This window comes from Triplophysa dalaica, chromosome 15 (assembly GCF_015846415.1).
Source record: "Triplophysa dalaica isolate WHDGS20190420 chromosome 15, ASM1584641v1, whole genome shotgun sequence".
NCBI classification, from domain to species: Eukaryota; Metazoa; Chordata; class Actinopteri; order Cypriniformes; family Nemacheilidae; genus Triplophysa; species Triplophysa dalaica.
The window spans coordinates 3,159,287-3,179,889 of NC_079556.1; the positions used below are offsets into that span (position 1 = coordinate 3,159,287).

Here is a 20,603-nt window from a genome sequence, read left to right on the forward strand (position 1 = left end):
CATATTTTGACTCAAACCTCACAAAAAAATATTCTTCTTAAGCTAATTTTGTTTAAATCAATGTAATGCATTGGGTCTTATCAAACACCCGAGGAGACTCGACAGCCTTTTAAGTTATGTTGAGATATAAAGTGGTACCTTGTCAAGTTTGATGATGTAAAATACAGGTCACCTTAAACATTAAAAACCTTCACTTAGAATTGAAAGAATGCCTATCATTACATCATCTGAAACGCCAGCAAATATTCCAACCATGCATTCACATTTCCAAGAATCGAATACAACAGATTGATTCTAGATTAGTTCACTTTTATTATGATAGTTAACATACAGTAGAAAAGTTCACAAAAACATTATGTACAAATAATACTCCAGAAAGGAGACCTAGTTATTGACCGTCTTGTCATATTGCGAAACGTTTAACAAAGCGTCCGGGCTTCATTTAAAATGCAAATGAGCTACGCAGTGAGCTCAAACTTGAGAACATAAATTAAAGATCAGAACACAATGAACGGCTGTTATACATGAAACTACAAGAGGACAGAAAACTACACTGACCAATGAATAACATCTATTAAAAGCCTCTTTTTCATTCACATTAAAACAAGTTGTAAATATACATATATATGAACAATTCACGAATTCACGCCAAGTGTTATTCTTTGTTAAATGCGAATGCGGAGAGTTTTGCAGAACTATCTGATGGCTTTTTCTTTTTGCCCACGCTCTCATCACTCTCCATTTCTTCATCTTCCTCTCCTCCGTGCTCACGCTTTCTTTTCTTCGGGTCAGATTCACTCTTTGCTTTCTCAGACCACTCCTGAAAGAGAAAGTGGAATTTTTGGTATCCCAGAACTGTTGTGCTTTTCCTCATACAGCCTGAGCTTTCAAGACCATATAGGATTGTGATTAAAATTGAGCGTGCCAGCGGAAACACCTTTGCGAGCGAATGTTTGTCGAGAACATTTACGGACATGATGAGTCACCCGACCCATTTCACATATGAGCACCGGGGCCCATTCTGCACGTCCTCACGACACGCCATTCATCGATGTAACACGCTCTTTCACGGCCTCATGCCACCCCCCATGTCATTAACATAAGATCAATGAGCGCAGCAAACAACCCCGGCAAGGGTTTCCAGAGCAACAGGCGTCCTAACCATTCCCCCTCTAGGCTGCTGGAGTGCGTGAAGAGTCATTCAACGCTGCACTGAGTGGCCCTCTGGGTGCGGGGTCACGAACAGATCCTTGTGCAGGTGGAGATCATGATTGTTTGTCTGTGAAGCCCACGCTCAGGTGATGGGACATTAGAAAGCAAGATGATATTGCTATGAACTGCAGGGTTAATCTGGATTTAATGTGCTGTGTCTAATAAAGGAAAGTAAACTAGAATAACAGGCGGTTGGATGCATCTAAGACTGGAATCTTGTACACACCCAAAATCAAAACAAGGAAATTCCCAGGTAAGCTTTCCGAGCAAACAAAAGGTCTAAGAATTTACGATCAGAAATGTCATGCATGCAGGTAACGCACTGTTGCTATGAATAGGAAATGACTTACGAGTCGCTCCTCGGCGGTAAGCGTGCGGAAACGGCCCATGCCATCCTTGATAACATCCATTTCCTCAAAGTCAGGATTGTCACAGAGAATACTCTTCCTGTTCTCATCAAGCCACAGCTGAAACCCCGTCTTTGGCCTTAAGGAAGTCAATTCAATTCTAGTTAAATAATGCTAAGATGTCTTATCAGTTCCTTAAACCAAATCATTTATTATTTCATTAGAATTGCACTAAATTAGTAGTGACAGACCATCGCATAGGCCCGTGGCTGATAACTACGTCTGTTTTGCTCATTAATGTGATTAGATGTGTTTTGCACATCTTCATTTTTACATTGCAAATTGATCTATGTAAATAAGTCTCGTTTTAGTAAAAAAATATGAAATTTTAGTGAATTTGTGCTTAAAACAAGCAACAAAAATACTAAATTCTGTTAATATAGCACATCTATTACTTTTCAGTAATATGTGTCATTTTCATACAATATACCATACACAACACGAATATATTAAAATACAGATATTGGCAACGATATTTCAAACCCCAAATTCAAACAGTTTACATACACAGCAAAATTTGGGAAATGTTGAATAAATATGAATTTCTGAAAATGTAATTTAGTACTACCCTGAAGAAGTTATTTCACATAAGTGTTCAAATATTATCAACAACACTGAACAGAAGGGCAATTTGCACCCATCTCATGTTTTTAGGTTTTTACACCTGGCTTTCAATATATCACGTTGCATTCTTGTGCATCGGTAAATGTTTGTAATTCTGCTAATATTTGTCTATGAGTCTCTTCAATGTCCTCAGCTTAAAAAGATGATCTCAACATGACACAGCCTCTGTTGGAAAGGGGTCAAATACGCATGGATGCTGGAAATGCAACCATTTGACAGTTTAATGGCTCAGCACAAACAAATGACTCATGAACAACTATCACAAGACATAAAAACAGTCATTGATCAACCATATAACACCACACCATTTTAAGAATCAAGGGTGTGTACTTCTGCAATGGGTTCTTTTTATAAACTCAGTTGTGTCATGTACTATATGTCAACATTATGCGCAATAGTTTGTTCAGAACGGTGCTAAATTAAACGCTTCAATTATAGACTATTCATCATTTTCAAGATTTTAGAGATTCTTCTATGCATTTGTAAAGTTATGACCACAACTGATTTAATAATATAAATCTAGTTATCATAGAAAGTGTTTTAGGTGTTAGGGTCTATCTCTTACTTTCTGTTTTCTGTATTCTCTGCAGATACCGGAGGTGTCGCAGCAGGAGCCTGTTTCACAGACTCTGTTCCTGATTGGCTCTGCTGTTTCTTACTGCTGACTTTAGTCGCGCTCATCTGCAGTAGAGTGGCCTGGGTCTTTAAAACAACACCAATAAAAATGAGGTTTGATTAAGACATGATAATATAAACATCTTGGACATTTCAGGATCGTTATTACAAAATTCCCAGTGCCAAACGATCCGGGATTTCAGACAGATTGTGAGGGAGTAGTATGGGGTCAGACAAGGTTTGTGACCCTGCGTGGCTGGAGAACATGTGTGTTTGGCCAGCACACCGTACCTTGGACTTGGCTTTGGGTGCCAGGGGCTTCAGGACTGGTGCTTTGCCCTGTTTGGATGTTCCGCTGAGAGCTGCAGGTTTTCTGCTGGACATCGTCATACTGTCCAGTACATTAGTCGTTCTGGACTGACCGGCCGGTGAACCTGATGACTTTCCTGCACTAGATACCTGTACAATAAAATAGATCATAATAAGCGATCATTGTCTAAAACGCATGATGTTAAAAATGCTAATAATACGAATAAAAAAAACATTCACCTTAAAAGGATTCGCACGTACTTCTCGGTTTACTGTAACAAACAAAATTGTTGGTTAGCAGTATCGCCCACAACATTGTGCCACTCAACAATAAAACGAAGGATAATTAATTCGAATAATATGAATGAGTTTGGTTAAATGAAATCTAACAACAAAAATATACCAAGCAAATAACAGATTTTGCATTTATATCAACCAGTGTGTTTTAAACAGTTTATTTAATACTACTAATAACATTTTATAATCGCTAATGCCAATACATTATACCTGGTTTAGGGGAGGGCCTTTCAGGGGATTTTGCTCCTTTTTTAAATGGATTCAAACCTGCAATGTCAAATACGATCAAATGAAGTCATAAATCTGTAATTCTTTGTTCCAGAAACAAAACGAGTATCCCTGTAACAGTTCTGTACACTACAGTATGAATGGCCGACTCAGGTACTTACATGGTTTCTTGGTCTCTGATGACTCTTCTTCATCCCTTTCCTCTTCCTGTGTGTATTCTTCCTCCACATCCTCATCATCGCAGCCGTTCATCTGACTCGATCCTCTAGATTCTCTTCTAACATGGTTAAACCTACAGACACAAGAACATATCAGCATCACTGTCCTTAAAAGTGAATGGAGGCCAGTGCTGTTCGGTAACCAGCTTTTTTCAAAATATCTTCTTTTATGTTATGAGAATGAAAGAAAGTCACACAAAAAAATACATTTTGGGTGGACCTTTCCTTTAACATGCAGCTCATGTACCATTCCCATTTAACAATAACAACAAAACATTAACAGAAGATACATAGATTAAAGCAACTCCTTAATACCGTGGATTTTGTGCTACACTCTGATAGGCCGGCTCCTCTTCTTCCTGCTCCTCCTCCTCATACAGCTGATTGGCCTTTTCCAGAGCGAGTTCATTGAGCTTCTGTGCCAGAGCCATGCGTCTGGAGCGAGATGCGTAACGGATGGCGAGCGTCACCACGTTGTGAGTCATCAGCTCCGCCAGCTCCACACAACGAAACTCTCGCTCCAGTTTACATGACAGCTGGGGGGCAAACACACACACACACACAGACACACAGACAATGAGTCGGCCGGAAGGGATGTGAAAGCCTTTATCTCATCAAATGTGTGCACATGAAGCACATGTAAAATCGTGTTATAGAATTCAGAGGGTAAAAGCCAGCGAAATCCAATCCAGGCACATGCAAATGAATTTAGCCAGGGCACAACTTCCTGTTCTGACCGTGAGAATGACTTACAGCAAACATTTTCATCAACAGCTCCTGCTGCTCTTTCTGGGCTCGAGACTGGCCCTCACTGTCGATTTCATAACCGCTTGATGACTGGAAGTCATAGTGGTTATGGAAGAGCATCGAACGCCAGTACTGCTCCTATAAAACACACACAAGGCATTAACCTCTTCTACGTTTCATGATATTTACAATCATTCACCTAATGTCAAATTAAAGCAATAAGCCCCGAATAAGTGGGTAACGGTGCATTTACCAACAGCTAAGGGCGTTGTGGCATGATGCGAAGCGGAAAAGCTGATATTAAATGCAATGTAACACACTGCTTCACGGGGCTTATTGCTTTTATAAAACGGTTTCTCAATATGCTTAGTAAGGTTTCCTAAAATAAAGTAAATAAAGATATTGAGGCTATGTGGTGCAGTCAGCGGGTATTTTATAACGGCTCAGAACTCCCCTCAGCCAATCAAGAACAAGAACTGACCGTTTTACAAACTACCTCAAGATATGGCAACATAGAAAGCTTCCTAAAAAACAACAACAAAGCTTGCTAGAGCACTCATGAATAAATTTGACACGGTTGATAGCCTTAGCAAGCCCCGGAAATGTTTTTTTCTTTTAATTTTGTGACATCTGGATTGGTGTGGTGAGGTCTGTACAAATCTAATATATCTGTGTCTGTATCTGACCCGACATCCAAAGTGCACATCCCGACATGATAAACAATTTGACTTTGTCTTTGACAGGCAATACCTCCATCTGGCCTTTCTCTGTGGTGGTCTGGCAATAAGGCAGTTTGAAGGGCAGGACAGCCACAGCAGGGCGAGGTAGGGTGGGTGGATAGCGGGAACCTTTGCATGGGATACACCTGAGATAGAAAATATTATTCTGAATTAGAATTTCAAAGTTGTCAAGCAGACTCGTCGGCGGATAAAAATAATCATCAAGAAAGCCCCACCTGAGCTGCTGAGGGTTCTCGTGAACTCCGACGACCCAGTAATTGTCAGATTTGCTCTTGCAGCTCTCTCTGGTGTTACACACCGGAGTCCAGGTGTTTCCCAGGGTTCTGTTCAGTATACGTACGACCCCCTCAGAATCAATACAGCAGGGGGTTCCTGCAAAATAATTGGAGAAATGACCGAGAACCTTATTTAATAAGCAACTCAGCACATTTTTACCATTGACGAAGAAGCATAAAAGCCACAGAAAATGACTCGCCTTCAGCAGTAAAGCCCATCCACGCCAGGTAAGACTTCCGTGAGAGAGGCAACCCCTCTCCCTGGATCACCTGCTTTCTCTTCCGGCCAAGCTGGATCAGCTGTATCCCAAGAGACTGATCTCCATCAAATCCAGTACCTAGCAGCGTACATGACAACTGATCTTAAACACTTCCTTTACACAATAGCCCCTTTCAAACCAAGAGGTAACATGAACGACGTCATAGAATTAGAAATAATGGTATTGAAAAAGCCATTATGCAATTATATTGACCTCTATGATAGACTATAAGGAGCTGCTCGCCGTGACCCGCCATGCACACCACAGCTCCAGGCAGGCTGAACATCTCCCTCTGTACACCACCAATGGAGAAGAGCCTGACCATTAGGGTGCTTGTGGCCACGGCAGCCCAGCCCTGACCCAAACACAACGCACGCGCATCTTCGCCTTTAGGAAGATCCACCATCCACTCCTTATGTGTGTCCCAGCAGGAATAATGCAAACACTGGATCTTGCTGTTAAAAGATAAATGTGTGCCAATGAGAGCCTAAAATCCGCACGGCCATAATACAATTACAATAAAAAATGAAATAAGCAAAACTTGATAAATAATGCCTTGCACAAAAAATTTGTAAAGTCAATATGACCTCTATTAAAATAAAGTCATAAAACTATATAACAAACATCTTTTACATTTTATAATAATTTACATATATTATCCAGCCCTATTCTTTGGTCAATCATTTTTGGTCTAGGTAGAAACTGAAAATCAGAACGACATATTCTAGCTTCAAAATGGCAAATATCTCCTTTTTCATTAGAAGGCAAAGGGCAAACTTGGCTTGCAAACAAAGATAACCAAACATAAAGGACAAAGGGGAAACAGAACCACAGAACAAAGTTCATACGCATGAACTTCTGATGAGAATCAGAGGGCTGTAATAGTAACTGGATTAAAAATAAACCCCAAATTCAACGAATCTGACAAATCACAAAAAAATCCATCACTAAATGTTAATAATGCACGACCTTTGGTAAAAATGCTTTACCTGGCTAGCTCATCAGTTCCCTCACATGCCAGCAGCACGGCCTCCTGGGATAGGTCAACCATAGTGTGGCCAAGTGTGTTGGTGAGGTGCATGGCGTGATGGATGGCTGTGTCGTGAAACTCCACATCAATGGCGTTGTCCTGGTCATCGTTATAGCCACGGACGATACCAATAGAGTTCCACATCTAAAAGATAACGCAGTGATCTTTAAAACAAATGAATCAACTTGAAAGTTATTATATTGTGATATAAACAAATACTATATACATATACTACTGTATAGGCATCATATATTGTTTGAATTATTACACTCGGTAAATCATCATTATTACCCAATTGCATAATATACTGTATTTTTCCTCTATACTGTGCCTTGAAAAGTTAATAGCAGTTTTCTCCTCACCATGAAGCGATGCATGAGGTGCACAGGGGTGGATCCTGGTTGGAAAGCCCTTTGGGGTGGGGTTGGCATGGGACCCTCATAGACTGGACGGGACACAGCGGGGACCACAGGAGGAAGAATCGCGCTGTTTCCATCCTCATCCGGAAGTTTATCCAGTTTTACCGACGCTGCATCTGCGAGGATACACTATTAATTGGCTTATTTCTGGTAAATTTGAAAGATGTATGAGTTCATCTTAAATTGTATTATGCTCACCACTGAGAAACCTTATGTCAACCACAAGATTGACATTTCTATTGTCTATAACAGTAATATTTTTGTCACTACACGATTTGTAAAGTTGACCTCACACAGATCATACCAAGAGAATTGTCATCATCCAGAAACGATGCTCTGTTTCGTGCTCGGCCCGTGGCGGGCATGAGGTCGTCATCATCATCATCCTCAACGAAGGCTTTCTTCACCGGAGAGCGCGAGTCGCTCATGCCCTCGTCCATCATCCGGTCATCGTCGTCATCAAACAGGTCATCATAATCTTTTTTTTCCTTGGCTGCAGTAGCCTACACATCACAAGCCAAATCACAAAGTACCCAAGTAGACACAATAGAGTCACGCTCATGTTTAAACAAAGTTTATGTTATTTAAAACAAATATTCCAGAAGCACACACAGCCTGAGAAGGTCGTCTAAAGATCATAAGTCATCTCTCATGACATTCGGTAAGTGATCTCACTTCTGATGCTGCATAAGCAGGAAAGAAAAGGTGATGCTGGAGATGATGACTGACCTTGGTGCTCTGGGTGGTCGATGAGGAGGTGGGGGCAGAGGCGGAAGACACTCCATCCAGGAGGCCGAGGCAGCCCTCAGTGTCAGTGTAAGCGATCCGACCCCCTGAGGGATGCCAGGCCATCCCGCACACAGTGAACCCTTTCTCGTGTTTCTGTCTGTTAAACAAGACCATCAACATTACTATCTGCATTTCTGAACCCTTTAGATACACACATGGTGCATGTAAACTGCATAATAATAACTGATTATTATCTCATACCTCTCGACACACAGTTTGGCCTCAACATCCCAGATCAACAGGTTTCCTCCAACAGTTCCAGCAGCCAGAAACTTCCCACAAGGCGACCAAACCACAACATTAGCAACCTGAAGAAAACAAAGATAGGGGAAAGAACGCTTCATTATGTCGTAGTGTCCGTTGTAATAAAAAATATGAAAGGCCAAGACAAAATCATAATGCCAGTAATGTTTTTCCCACCTGCTAATGATATTTGTCTAATTATATTGGCCTTATAAACCAAAATTACTGTTCCAGTTTAAATGTCTGGACGTGGATTATTCCTCCACTGACCTGTGTGCTGAGGTCATCTGAGAGCGTGCTAACATGTGTCCACGTGTTTCTGTCATACAGCTGCACGGTGGCGTCCACTGGTATAGCCAGAAGCTACAAAGACATGAAAAACATCAACAATTTTCATTTAATGGAAAACTCACCTTCAAAATGAAAATTCTGTCATTGTTTACACACCCTCTTGTCATTTCTAACCTGTATGACTTTTTACTTCAGCAGAACACAAAAGAAGATATTTTGAAAAGTATTGGTAACAGAAACCGTTGGCCCCCATTGACTTGCATTGGATTTGTGTCCATACAATAGAAGTCAATGATGAGCAACGTTTTTTGGTTACCGACATTTTCAAACTATCTTCTTTTGTGTTTTGCAGAAGAAGAAAAAAATTACCCAAGTTTAAACTGACAACAGTATGAGAAAATGATAATAGAATTTTCATTTTGAAGTGAACTATTCCTAAAAATTCACTAAATTTTCAGGAAGTAAGGCAGACAAGACATGCAAAATACTTCAATCTCAAAAGAGGTTTGTGAACCGGAGGTTGTGATAGTCTTCCATATTTTTACGCATTCCCAAGTGTAAGTACTTCTAATGAGAAAAATTGTGGCCGTGGCTTTTGTCTCCCGTTGCGATTTGATTGGATGTATAAAAACACCCGTTGCATTTTAAAATGGAACTGGCAGCAGACTGACAGTTGAAGGGGAGGAGTTAACAGATGCTCTGCCCAAGCCATCTAACATACTTTATTAAAAGGTGATTGTCATTATTGTGCATTTACAGATTTTAGCTAAAGATTATGAGGGCACAGAAATTAAAAAAAGAGAATTGATAACATTGATAAACTATTTACAATGAAGGGCAATATTTCATGAAAAAAATAGCCATAGGAATTTTTTATTTTACTGGGACTTTAAAAGTGTAAAAATGTTCAATACCCTTCCAGAACGAGGCTGCCAGGCAAGTCTGCAGAGAGATTTTGCAGTGCTCACATCACTTGACTTCTGAAGCACTTTCCAGTGAGCAACCTGAGTCTAGAACACAGAATAAGGATTCACAACCTTCACGTTAGATGCTGTGTGTTGAGGTGTATTGCTGTACTAAGATTTATCTTCAATCAATATTAAAGCCTCATACCTGCGACTCGACGGACCACACAGCGACTGAGCCATCACAGCTGGAAGAAGCCTGTCGAGAAGTGACATCACATGTTATAAATGTCCAGCTCCAACCCTGCACTAATGTGATGCTTAGACCTCTACAGGAATGGATGAGATGTTTCTCGGTCAGAGGAACTTGTACGACCCAATCATCTTCACCCCATAAGCAATGGCCTTGGGTAACTACGATACTTACGAGGAACTCATCAGAAGGGTCAAAGGCCACGCTGAGGACAGGCGCTTCATGACCACGGAGAGTCGTCTGCCTGCTGCTGTCCATCACCTCCACTATCTTCACCAGGAAGTCGCTAGAAAACAGAATCCCAAAATCAGCGCGCTATTTTCAGGTCTCCTATTGGAGCTGTAGATCTTTCCGATCTGAAGCAGGGCAACAAATGAAAACTCATTTCCTAAATCTACAGGAAGAGAAATCAAATAACCTGTTTGGAGGCCCAGGTGCCAACGCCGCCAGTGCATCAATATTCAAGCAGGGGCAGCGGGATAAAACCGCTCAATCAATGCAGTGACATGCTCCCTGCCTTCATTCATGCCATACGTACTTTTCAAACAATCCATATATCCAGCAAAAGGCCATTTAGGACAAATAGAACTAATCATAAAACTATCAAAACAGTTTCCTCTTGGTATTGATGCCGGTCAGAAGCAGAGAGATGTGAAGATTACAATCATACCTGACATCCAAGCACCAAATTATCTACATTCACAAACCTGTAATTTACATATAAATAACATACAGCAGCGGAAAAAAAATAAGAGACCATTCAAAAATTGAAAATGAACTTGTCTTTTCTGTTATTTTAACCTGATTCTCCAGTTTTTATTTTCAAGAAATAAATGCAAATAGAAACAATATTTTTATTTAAAATATGGGAGAAATATTGGAAGTCGTTCATCGAATGAAACAAAAATTATCATTTTACTTCACCACATAACTATAAAAAGTAAATTCAGAAAAACTGAATGTTATATTGAAATGGTCTCTTATTGTAGTTGTATGTAAATTTGCAAAATATTATTAACTGGTTACACTTAAATATCAGTTTAATTTCTGTGAGCATTTGTTTTTTATGCATTTTTGGCATAATAAAATAAACCGTATATCCTGTGACATGATAAAGTCTTTTCTGTCAAATAATCTTGTCCAATTTGAAGGTTCTCTTGTGTCTACCTTATCCTCATATTTTAATGGTTTGTTTAAACCTGCAGATCTATAATAAAAGGCAAATATACCCTTCAGGCATCACTTTTGGCCACTAATGTATGACATATACATAGTGTTTTTTAACCAAAAAAATAGGATTGCATTGCAGCTTAAAAACAAACCTCGAGCCTACAGCCACTTTTGAACCGCTGGTGCTGAATGTGACGTGGTTTGCGTTGGTGGTAAATCGAGTGAGAATTCCATCTGGATCTCCCTCTGGAAAAGTGTGAATCTGAACCGTGTTGTTGGAAACCGCAGTAATTAATTTTCCATTCTGTGTGGGAGAAAAACAATGAAATGAATTACCTTAAAAAAAAAAAACATTTAATCAAATCAGTATGTCTACAAAGCGCCAAAATACCTTCAAGGCCACAGAGAAGGCCTTCTCTCCAACATTTATAGATTTAGGATCATCGTCATCAAGACTTTCCCATATGCGGACATCTCCATCACTACCACAGGTGACAAGAGACCTGAAAAGATTAAATGACGGATTTAAGATCTTAATGCGCCTTAACCTTCTAAATTCTGATCAAAACAGGGTGAATGAGGTTTTTTTAGGGTAATACTCACTTTCCCTCATCATCAAAGCAGACATCAGTGAGTCCCTCTGAGTGACCGTAACGCATAGGCTTTCTCTCACAGGGCATGATGTTCTCTGGTCAGTAACTGCTGAAGGAATGTGGATCAGGCTTTGTTAATAATGTGCGTTATTTAAATGTACTGTAATACTTAGACTAGTAACACATTTAGATGAAATACTTTTTAGATTTAGTTTATTATTTCTTTAAAAAAATGTATTGGAGAACTATTACAGTATCAGCAACTTGAGTCAGGTTAATAGGATTGAAATACAAGAGCTTTGTTGTACATTATTATCTGATAATGTACATTAATAACAGATTACTTAAGTAAACAAATATCTTCACTGCCCTTTGACATAAGTGTCAACGCACCTGCTTTATAAAGTTGATTTTGTTTTAAATCAATCTAAACTATATTTTATCAGATGTCTATTATTTAAAAGAGAAATTTACTCCAAGACAGCGGAAAATATGTCAATCAAAAACATAAACAGTCTTTTGTCAAATTCAATTTTAACGCGTTTCGTCAATTTTTGGAGTACAAAGACAGTGTTAATGCACTTTAGCTGCACATCAACAGCATGTAACAACAATCACAGCACATAACGCGTAATCCACCACTGACTACACACCAGTTGTGATCGGACAACAACACAACAATAAATGTTTTGGAATTGTTTCGTTAATACAGAACTTAAAGCTTACGTTTGGCGGCAAATGTCTGTATTTCTCCTCGCACTTGCTTGCATCTCCCGCGCTGAAAACGATGACGTCAAAAGTAGGACGAACCTTTATGTCTTCTCAAACGCCATTGGCCGAATCGTGCCTGTTGATCCCGCCCCACAAGTGACATGATTGACATTTCCGGGTGTTCGTCTCCATGAGGCGCTGCACGGAGTGGTTGGTATGTATAACATCATAGCACCGCGAGAGTGACTTGAAAGCCGTGATTTTGACTTGCTCTCGCGGTACTTCGATGACATTGTCAGATCGGTGTGCGCAGCGCCGCATAGAAAAACGCAACACTTCGACTGAATAATTAATAAACTACAACAAAAATATAATTATTTGTGGTTATTAAATGTTAATAGTACTTGTGTACTTTAAATATTGGAGTGCGTTGTAGACAATAACTAAATGTTACACGTTTTCAATACAATAAATAAACGCCCAAAAGCATACTGTCTTAAAGACATCAATAATTGAATACAGCCTGGGGTTTGTTTGATATAGTCGTTTTCAAGAGAACATACAAATTACACATATATTATTTCTTAAATAATTTGGTGTGTTTTGCATGAAGGAGCGTTTAGCTTGCAATGTCAAATGCAACACCAAGATGAATGACCCCTTTGAGACATCTTATATATCTGCATCATCTAATGCTCTCCCTCCCTGATTTATTGGTATTCTCTTTATTATAAATCTAAAGTAAAACAAATTTATTTTTTAACCACCTAGACTCTAACGCATTGCACAAAAACATGAGCTATTTCTCGAGGTAAAGATGCTTTACTTTAAATTCATAATGAAGATTGGATCATCAGAGGCACATAAATATTTAACATCAATGGGTTTAGCAGATCAATAGTTATGGCTTCTGTCTCACTCAATTGAGAATAGGTTATTCAAGGTGAACACACATAGTTAATGAGGAGGATAGCCAATCTGGGTATCATGTTGATGTACCTCATTTTATGCTCACTGACATTTACTGGAACATAGATAATCTTTAAATTACGTTCCACATATACAAAGGCCTAATGGGAAAATCATAATGTAACTTTTTTCACACAGTGGAAATTGCTGTGATGAGAAGAAGAAACTAAATTGGTGTAAAGCACATAAAACATCTTAATTTACCTTATTGCTTTATTGAAAATAGATAGCCAAGGCAATTGTTGAAAGATCACGAGAGATATGTCAAATAATACTGAAAGTTGAATAATATATTGTGGTTTTGCAACACAAAACAAGGAGGCACTGGTCATTTCTCAAGTTTAACAAGCAATCCTAGTTGTGGCTAGACGGGATTCAGTTTCGGCAGGAAGGGATGAAAGATCTCCCCATAAAATTATAATAAATTGTATTAGCTAAGCCTACTCCTACCCCAAACCTAAACATAACCTTACAATAAAAAAGATATTAACTTTCAAAAATGATGCAGTATTGACATGCGCATGCGCAGTGGGGGTAGCTGTATCCCTTTTAGCCTGAACATAAAATCTTTCAGAGTGTCAAACCTCACGTCTGCCATCTAGTGGAAATTGGAAATACTACAATAGAAAACACAACCATCAGATAACACTGTTATTATTTTCATGTATTTCATGAATCTGGGGTATGAAGCTCTTTATTGCACACCAAAAGTTTAAACCAATTATATTAAGAAATGATGGTCTGGGGCGGTGGTCTCCAACGTGGTGCCCGCGGGCACCTGGTAGCCCGCATGAACTCTGTAGCCTACGGTGCCAGCCAAACATAGGGATCAACAATAATGCTCAGGACAGTTGATAAATCTGTGCCTATAGGGATCGGCCAAGTGCTAAATCATCATGTAAGCTTTTATCATTTCAAGTGCCAAAATATGCGAAAGAAAAAAGAATTTGGTCCTGTGAGCCTAAAAATAATGCATCACATGTTTTAAGTTTGAAAGTAGCCCCCTAGATGATTTTATATCTACAGGTAGCCCTCGCTTACAAAAATGTTGGAGACCCCTAGTCTGGGGTATTCAGATATAAAAAATACAAATGAAACTGGGAAAAAGGGTTTAAAAAGAGCTTTGCATGTCTTTGTTTTTTTTTGCACACGGAGATAGATTAGATACACAAAGGGCATTTGCCCTGCATGATAACTTCCTCCACCATAAATTTGCATTTATTAACCTTTTCACACTCTTCAAAGTGTTTTTAAGGACCATTCAAATAGCAGCATGTCATTTTGTCCCTTTTCTGTGCTGTTTGTTTTCTTCAAATAGCACAGGCTCCATTGCATCTATAGTGATACTGCCTTAGGAAGTGCCTCAAACTTTGGGGTAAAGGCAGGACATCAATGCCCGGATATGTTGTACGGCTACAGATAACCGCCCTGCACATGTGCTGTAGAGAAAAGGGGAAATTCCTAGGTAAAGGGCGAGAGAGAAGAGGCTCAAAAAACAGGCAGGTGGAGGGGTCGCTATAATGCTTCAGCAGGCCCGTGACACTGGAGTCTCTGTACATGCACGGGTCGCGCCCATCAAAGCTAAAACGCTTCCCATTTTGCTCTATCCGAGCGTGGAGGGAACGACTGTAGCGTCTGAAGCTAACCGAAAAGAGATATTCGTCCTGGGCAGAGTCTCGGAGAAGAAAAGTGCCCTCAGGTTGTCCCTCCAAAAGTTGCTCGGCTTCGAAACGGTCCAGGACGCCCCAGTAACAAGGGCTGTTGTTGATCTGAAGAAGATCAGGTACCAAAATGTAGTCAGTGTGAGAACAACACTGGCTGTCCCCATTAAAAAAAGACGGATCCCAGTCGTCCAAGCTGGAAGCTCCATTGGAACTGATCTCCTCCCAGGAAATGAGCGTCGGAGGCGAGGAAGTCAACACGGGCCTTTTGGGTTCCGCTGCGATGTTTAAAGGCGAAGGTTTGGTGCCGTGCTTCTTGATGAGATGCCAACACTGAGCTAGTTCAGACTTTGGGGAGAAGGGACACTTATCCTCCATGAGCTCAGAAACGTGAATCTTTCGTTTGGACCACAGAAGGACGGAGAACGGACGTGAAGAACCAGACTGGTGATGATGATGGTGGTGATGACTGCGAAGAGGAAGACACTGACCAACGGCGTCCTGAAACTTTTGTCTCAGGGATCGACGGGACAGGCCTTTTCTGCAAGGAGAGTCAGAATCAGGTTCTCCTGGGATCGTGCAGCTGCACTTTCTTTCCCTGCGTCTCCGGGGACACGAGGCGGAGCGCATGCTCTGGTCATCCATTCCCTCCCCCTCATCCGCTCTGGGAACTGTCTCGTGGCGGGACCCCCGGGAGCGTTTTTTAATGCTGCGGATGTAACTATCGGCACTCCAGCTCCGAAGGTTCTTGGGTCGTGCGTCTGGGTTTTTGGGCTTCTTGTCTGACATTTCTGCAGGCCGTTTTCAGACAACTGCTGCATGGAATTTGGAAATAAAATAAGGTTAGGAAAGAAAAATGTATTGAATAATACACTGTCTGGCATGTCTGGTTAGATATTAATTGTATTATACAGTATATGCACATTGCAAAAAATTTAATCTTATCGAATGAAATATAACAAAATTAACCAATGCACAAAATATTTGAAGTTGGATTCAGGGTCAAAATTTGCACGGTGGAGTTTTTGTCATTTTATGTACTTTGATTCTAAAGAGCCACATTCATAATTAGTAGCATTAAAAAAGCCCCCCAAAAAAGTGTAAAAATTAACCAGAAAACTAAAAAATCGCTTTTATCTGATTATATATCCAAGTGAATAATGCAAGAAACATGACCAAAAAACTACAATAAGAGAAACACACATGATTTCACAAGAAGCATGCAAGAAAGAATTTTGAGAAGTATACATAAATAACCTAGTACACATCATCATTTGCTTAAATTAAAAAAAGGTTAATAATTTTAAATGATCATCTGTCATGACTTATAAATTATAATATTCAGTAAATGAGAAAATAACTTGTCAGAACTGTGCCAAAACTTAATGTCAGAATTTTTGCAGTAATGTTTAAAAGATGTTATACATAAATTGGCAATAACACTTTCTAACATTTACCTTTAATCTAATCAAAGTTTTTTAAATAAAAGATAATTATACATTTCCTACCTTTATAGAATATCAGATGTAAAATCTTAGCTCTTCACAGCGCTGTGGTGAATTTGTCCATGTCTGAAGTTCATTCAGTGAGAGCTCAGCGTGAACTGAATGGGGGATGCACATCTCTCCTATTTAAAACCTCTCCAGTATCAATTCCTCTGAGGAATACTTGCCCTTCAATGGACGGAAGTGTGTACGTTTGTCAATGGGCAGTTAACCTATCATATCCGACAATGAATCTGCTGTCCTCAAAAAATGTCATTGACTATAGTAAAGGTACATAGTATAAGTATACTATGTTATAATAGTGTAATCTGTATAAGCTTTAGACTAAATCATATACTGTATTACATGCCTTTTTTATTCTTATAGCCTAAATGTGCAAACATCTTTTAAGGTTTATCTTTTGAATTTCGACTCATCATCAAATCAGTGAGCACTGAATCGAATTAGTCAATAATCACAGACATCTATTTACAAGGGCAACCTTGTTAGGAAGGAAACGGGTAATGTCCTAGCAGACATTGAAAGCTTCGCTTTATTGATCTATTGATTAGAGTCCTTCTTTAACTTTAGAACTTCCGGCGCAGAAGATCTGCACAAAAGCAATTTTTAACACCCATTTCAAATGTGTTCGGCGGCCCGTTCCCAGCTTCCAACCGGCAAGTGTCAAATATCAAAAGTAGTAACAGAGGGATGTGCATCCGGTCTGCTAGCATAAATGGATTGCAAATAAATTCAATAACTCATTACGGCCGTGTGGTCATTAGGTGATGTCATTCTCATGTTTTAAAATATTCTACTCTCATTTTTTAATGTCACAAGTATTCTACTTTATAGCAATGAATTATTTATTAGAGCAAGAATGTTATCATATTCAGGCTCGGGGTGGAGGGAATGTCATAATTTAGAAACAGAGCTGAACTGTTGGGGGGCATAAAATGGGACCAAATGTAACCATTTGCATACAAATGTAAAAAACATGAAACAAAGCCACAAAAGGGAGGAAAACTTAACAGCTTGTGACCAGGTTCAATCAAAAACTTAAATTCTGTCATCATTTACTCACCTTCACGTTGTTCCAAATCTGTATACATTTCTTTGTTCTAATGAACACAGAGAAAGATATTTGGAAAAATGTGCTCGTAACCAAAGTTCTTGGCCACCATTCCCTACCATAGTAGGAAAAATTGCTTTATACATGTCTTTGTTCTGTTGAACACAAAAGAAGATATTTTGAAGAATGTAGGAAAGCATACAGTTCTGGCCAAACAATGATGGCCAAGAACTGTTTGGTTTCAAGCATTCTTCCAAATATCTTTCTATGTGTTCATCAGAACAAAGAAATGTATACAGATGTGGAACAAATCGAGGGTAAGTAGATGATGACAGAATTTGTATTTTTGTGCGAACAGTCCCTTCAAGTGTAGAAATTGCTAAATGGTATTGCATTTAGATCGTGTTGGTGTAATGTCTTCTTTCGTTTTGCTCTCTCTCTCCAAATGTGTGTGTGGCTCAGACAGGATAGGATACAGGAGAGTGAGTGATAAAAATGGATTTGTTAAAAGTGGTTGATCAAATCAATGTGTAAAGGCACACAGGATTTAGTACTCCAGGTCACATGGTGGGTTGTTTGGACATCTCCTTGGCATCTTTCAGATCCTGTCAGTCTGTTAACAATCCTTTAATGCGTTTGAATGCTTGTAATATTCATGTTGTAATATTCAGAACAGCACCATCCTTTTCCCTCCAACCTCTCCTTTCTCTTCAGCGTTTTACCAGAATGCTGCCGCTTCAAATACTAAATTTGGATTCGTCCAGACCACACGCGGTACACGTTTAGCTGGAAGAAGTAACAAGATCATGCAACTGGGAGAACAAGCTCCTGTGTCCATCCATGTGTGCAGAACTGTAGCATATCTGCAAGAAATCATCTCTATGCGGACAGAGGACGGTAACTCAGTACACCCATTAACATGGCACAGTTTATCAAAGAAAGGGAACCGTGCCAAAGACATCTCATACGTGCCAGCTATTACTGCTCTATCGATCTGCTACCCAGCAGAACAACCAAGGATATGATGAATATTTCATACCACCGTGTTGTCAAACCAAAAGACACAGGGCCATATGAGCCTCACCCTTATTTTATGAGCACATGAACATTCTCAACACCTCCCTGATGACTTGTTTATGATAATATAGAAGTTTAAGGCTCTTAGTAAACAGACTTAGGTAGGCCCTACAGTTATAATGGTTCCATAGTCTGCGCCGGTTCGCAGTACGTCTGGCAGATAATATCGCATGACCATCATTCGAGTATAGATGCACTGATGTTGCTTGAGAATGGTGGCTCTTTGAGTGATGGAAAGTCTGTAATTAAATCAACAGGAAGTCTCTGGCTCCACGGCTCTGGCGTTCATGTTCTCTCCATTGATCTGTATCTGTTTCTGGACAGCTGCTCTAACTGCTGTTGCAGCCGGAGTGATCTGTGCAATGTTGTTTGGATTACACCTTATTTTCTATGAGTTATGAAAAAATACTTCACTACATAAACTATTTTTAGTTTTTCTAAATTTACTATGAATAGGTATGCGTTTAGGTACAATTATCTTTTTGTTTCATTTTACGAATTGTTAATAACGTTTCTCCCAAATTTAAAAAAAAATATTGGGTCTCACTTACTAAGCATGCACAAATTTATGCGTGAAAACTGCGTACGAATGCTTTCATTCGAATCATGATTCACAAAACTTTTGTACTAAAATTGATTCTAAATATAATAGAAAAGATAGGAACGGTTGAAAGCACACATACGCAAAAATCACCAGTCTCTTACTTTCCTTCTCTCTCTCTCTCTCTCTCTCTCTCTAAGACAAAATGAATTTTAAAATAATAAATATATATATATGCAGTATATAATATATAAGCATATTTAATAAATACGTAAAAAATAGCCAAATTCTTGGTGAATGAGACCCATTGTTTCTAGTTTTTGCATTTATTTGCATAAAATGAAAACTGGAGAAAATATGCTCTGTATTTTTTCAGGCCACAAATACTGCTATCAAAACAAGTTCATAGTCAGTTTTAAGCAATGTCACAGTGATATTGTACATGTATTTTGATAGATTTTATGGGTGTACTGATTTAACTACGAAATGATGAAGCAAATCTTAACTGAAAAGTGAAAACACAAGGGTTAAGTGTATATACTATGTATTTTCAAGAGATTTTGTTTTCTACACCTTTCAATTTCATTTGGCACAATTCAAAATAAACAAATAATTCCTAAAGTTTAGAAAATGGTAATTGATCCAACAATATTACAGTGCTCAATTCTAGTAAAGCTATTTCATTCAATTCAAATACATGATATAAGGCAAATATTTGCTGTCTCATTTTCTGTCTATGCACAGCCATTAAAGACAAACAGACAGTATTTCCATGATTTGTATCATCCGCTCAATGTAATGATCCATGGCGTAGTCATGTGAACCAGTATATCAGCTTTCTGCAGGCATTTTTCATGCTCTCAGCCTCCCTATTTCCCGCAAGGTTCATTCAATACCTGCAGTCTCCCTGCTTCGCTTTTCATGCATAGTTATTGAGCTTATTAAGGATGCCTTTTTAAGCAGTAATAGGAGATGCATTATAGAGAAACTATGTTGTCACAAGTGCTTTGTCTCTGTTATTTCAATAAATGTGTGCACCACACATTGACAATCCACACCATTCAGGATTCATCAATAATTCTGATTTATGTAATAATAAGTAATGAAAAAGACCTAAATTTTATTGCCTTAATTCAATTTTTGGTCTTAATTGCTGGAACTGGTACCTGTATTAAAAGGTTTAAGCACCCGTTACATGGACATTTACCTCATTTTTCCCTCTTTCATTTCATCTGGTAAATGCAGTTTACACTGGCGAAATAGTTTCCAGCCTGCATTCTGTATACGCACCGATCTATTGAAAGTAGTTTAAAATAATTGAAAATGTTTACTCTTTTTTTTTTAGACACTTGAGAAAATCAATAAGCATTTGAAACGAGATGAATGCCAGTAACCGGTGCTCTCTGAGAACACAGAAGTCTGGAAAACACTTAAAACAGTCTGACATGGAGCCTGGTGTGAAT

General features: G+C 39.0%; 2 protein-coding genes across 3 annotated transcripts; both read right to left on the bottom strand.

Moving 5' to 3' along the window:
* Positions 1-288: 288 nt before the first annotated feature.
* On the bottom strand, positions 289-12,413 carry wdhd1 (WD repeat and HMG-box DNA binding protein 1). Of its 2 annotated transcripts, none has more exons than XM_056767053.1 (26): positions 12,352-12,413; positions 11,636-11,734; positions 11,424-11,535; positions 11,185-11,336; positions 10,037-10,148; positions 9,818-9,868; positions 9,619-9,714; positions 8,684-8,776; positions 8,372-8,478; positions 8,111-8,267; positions 7,686-7,884; positions 7,325-7,497; positions 6,922-7,106; positions 6,146-6,387; positions 5,873-6,010; positions 5,613-5,769; positions 5,408-5,522; positions 4,664-4,795; positions 4,226-4,446; positions 3,854-3,984; positions 3,675-3,731; positions 3,408-3,439; positions 3,150-3,317; positions 2,809-2,945; positions 1,563-1,698; positions 289-820 (listed from the first exon to the last, which is right to left on the bottom strand). In XM_056767053.1, exons 2-26 carry the CDS (start codon positions 11,710-11,712, stop codon positions 656-658), a joined length of 3,345 nt encoding a protein of 1,114 aa, XP_056623031.1. In that variant the 5' UTR covers positions 11,713-11,734; positions 12,352-12,413; the 3' UTR covers positions 289-655. The 2 variants fall into 2 exon arrangements, with proteins under 2 accessions (XP_056623031.1, XP_056623030.1); XM_056767052.1 differs by having other exon boundaries at positions 11,636-11,731; positions 12,352-12,412.
* Positions 12,414-14,615: 2,202 nt separating this feature from the next.
* socs4 (suppressor of cytokine signaling 4) lies at positions 14,616-16,588 on the bottom strand. Its single transcript, XM_056768507.1, is given in 2 exon segments — positions 14,616-15,787; positions 16,492-16,588. Coding segments are annotated over 2 exon segments (1,269 nt in total).
* Positions 16,589-20,603: the final 4,015 nt, after the last annotated feature.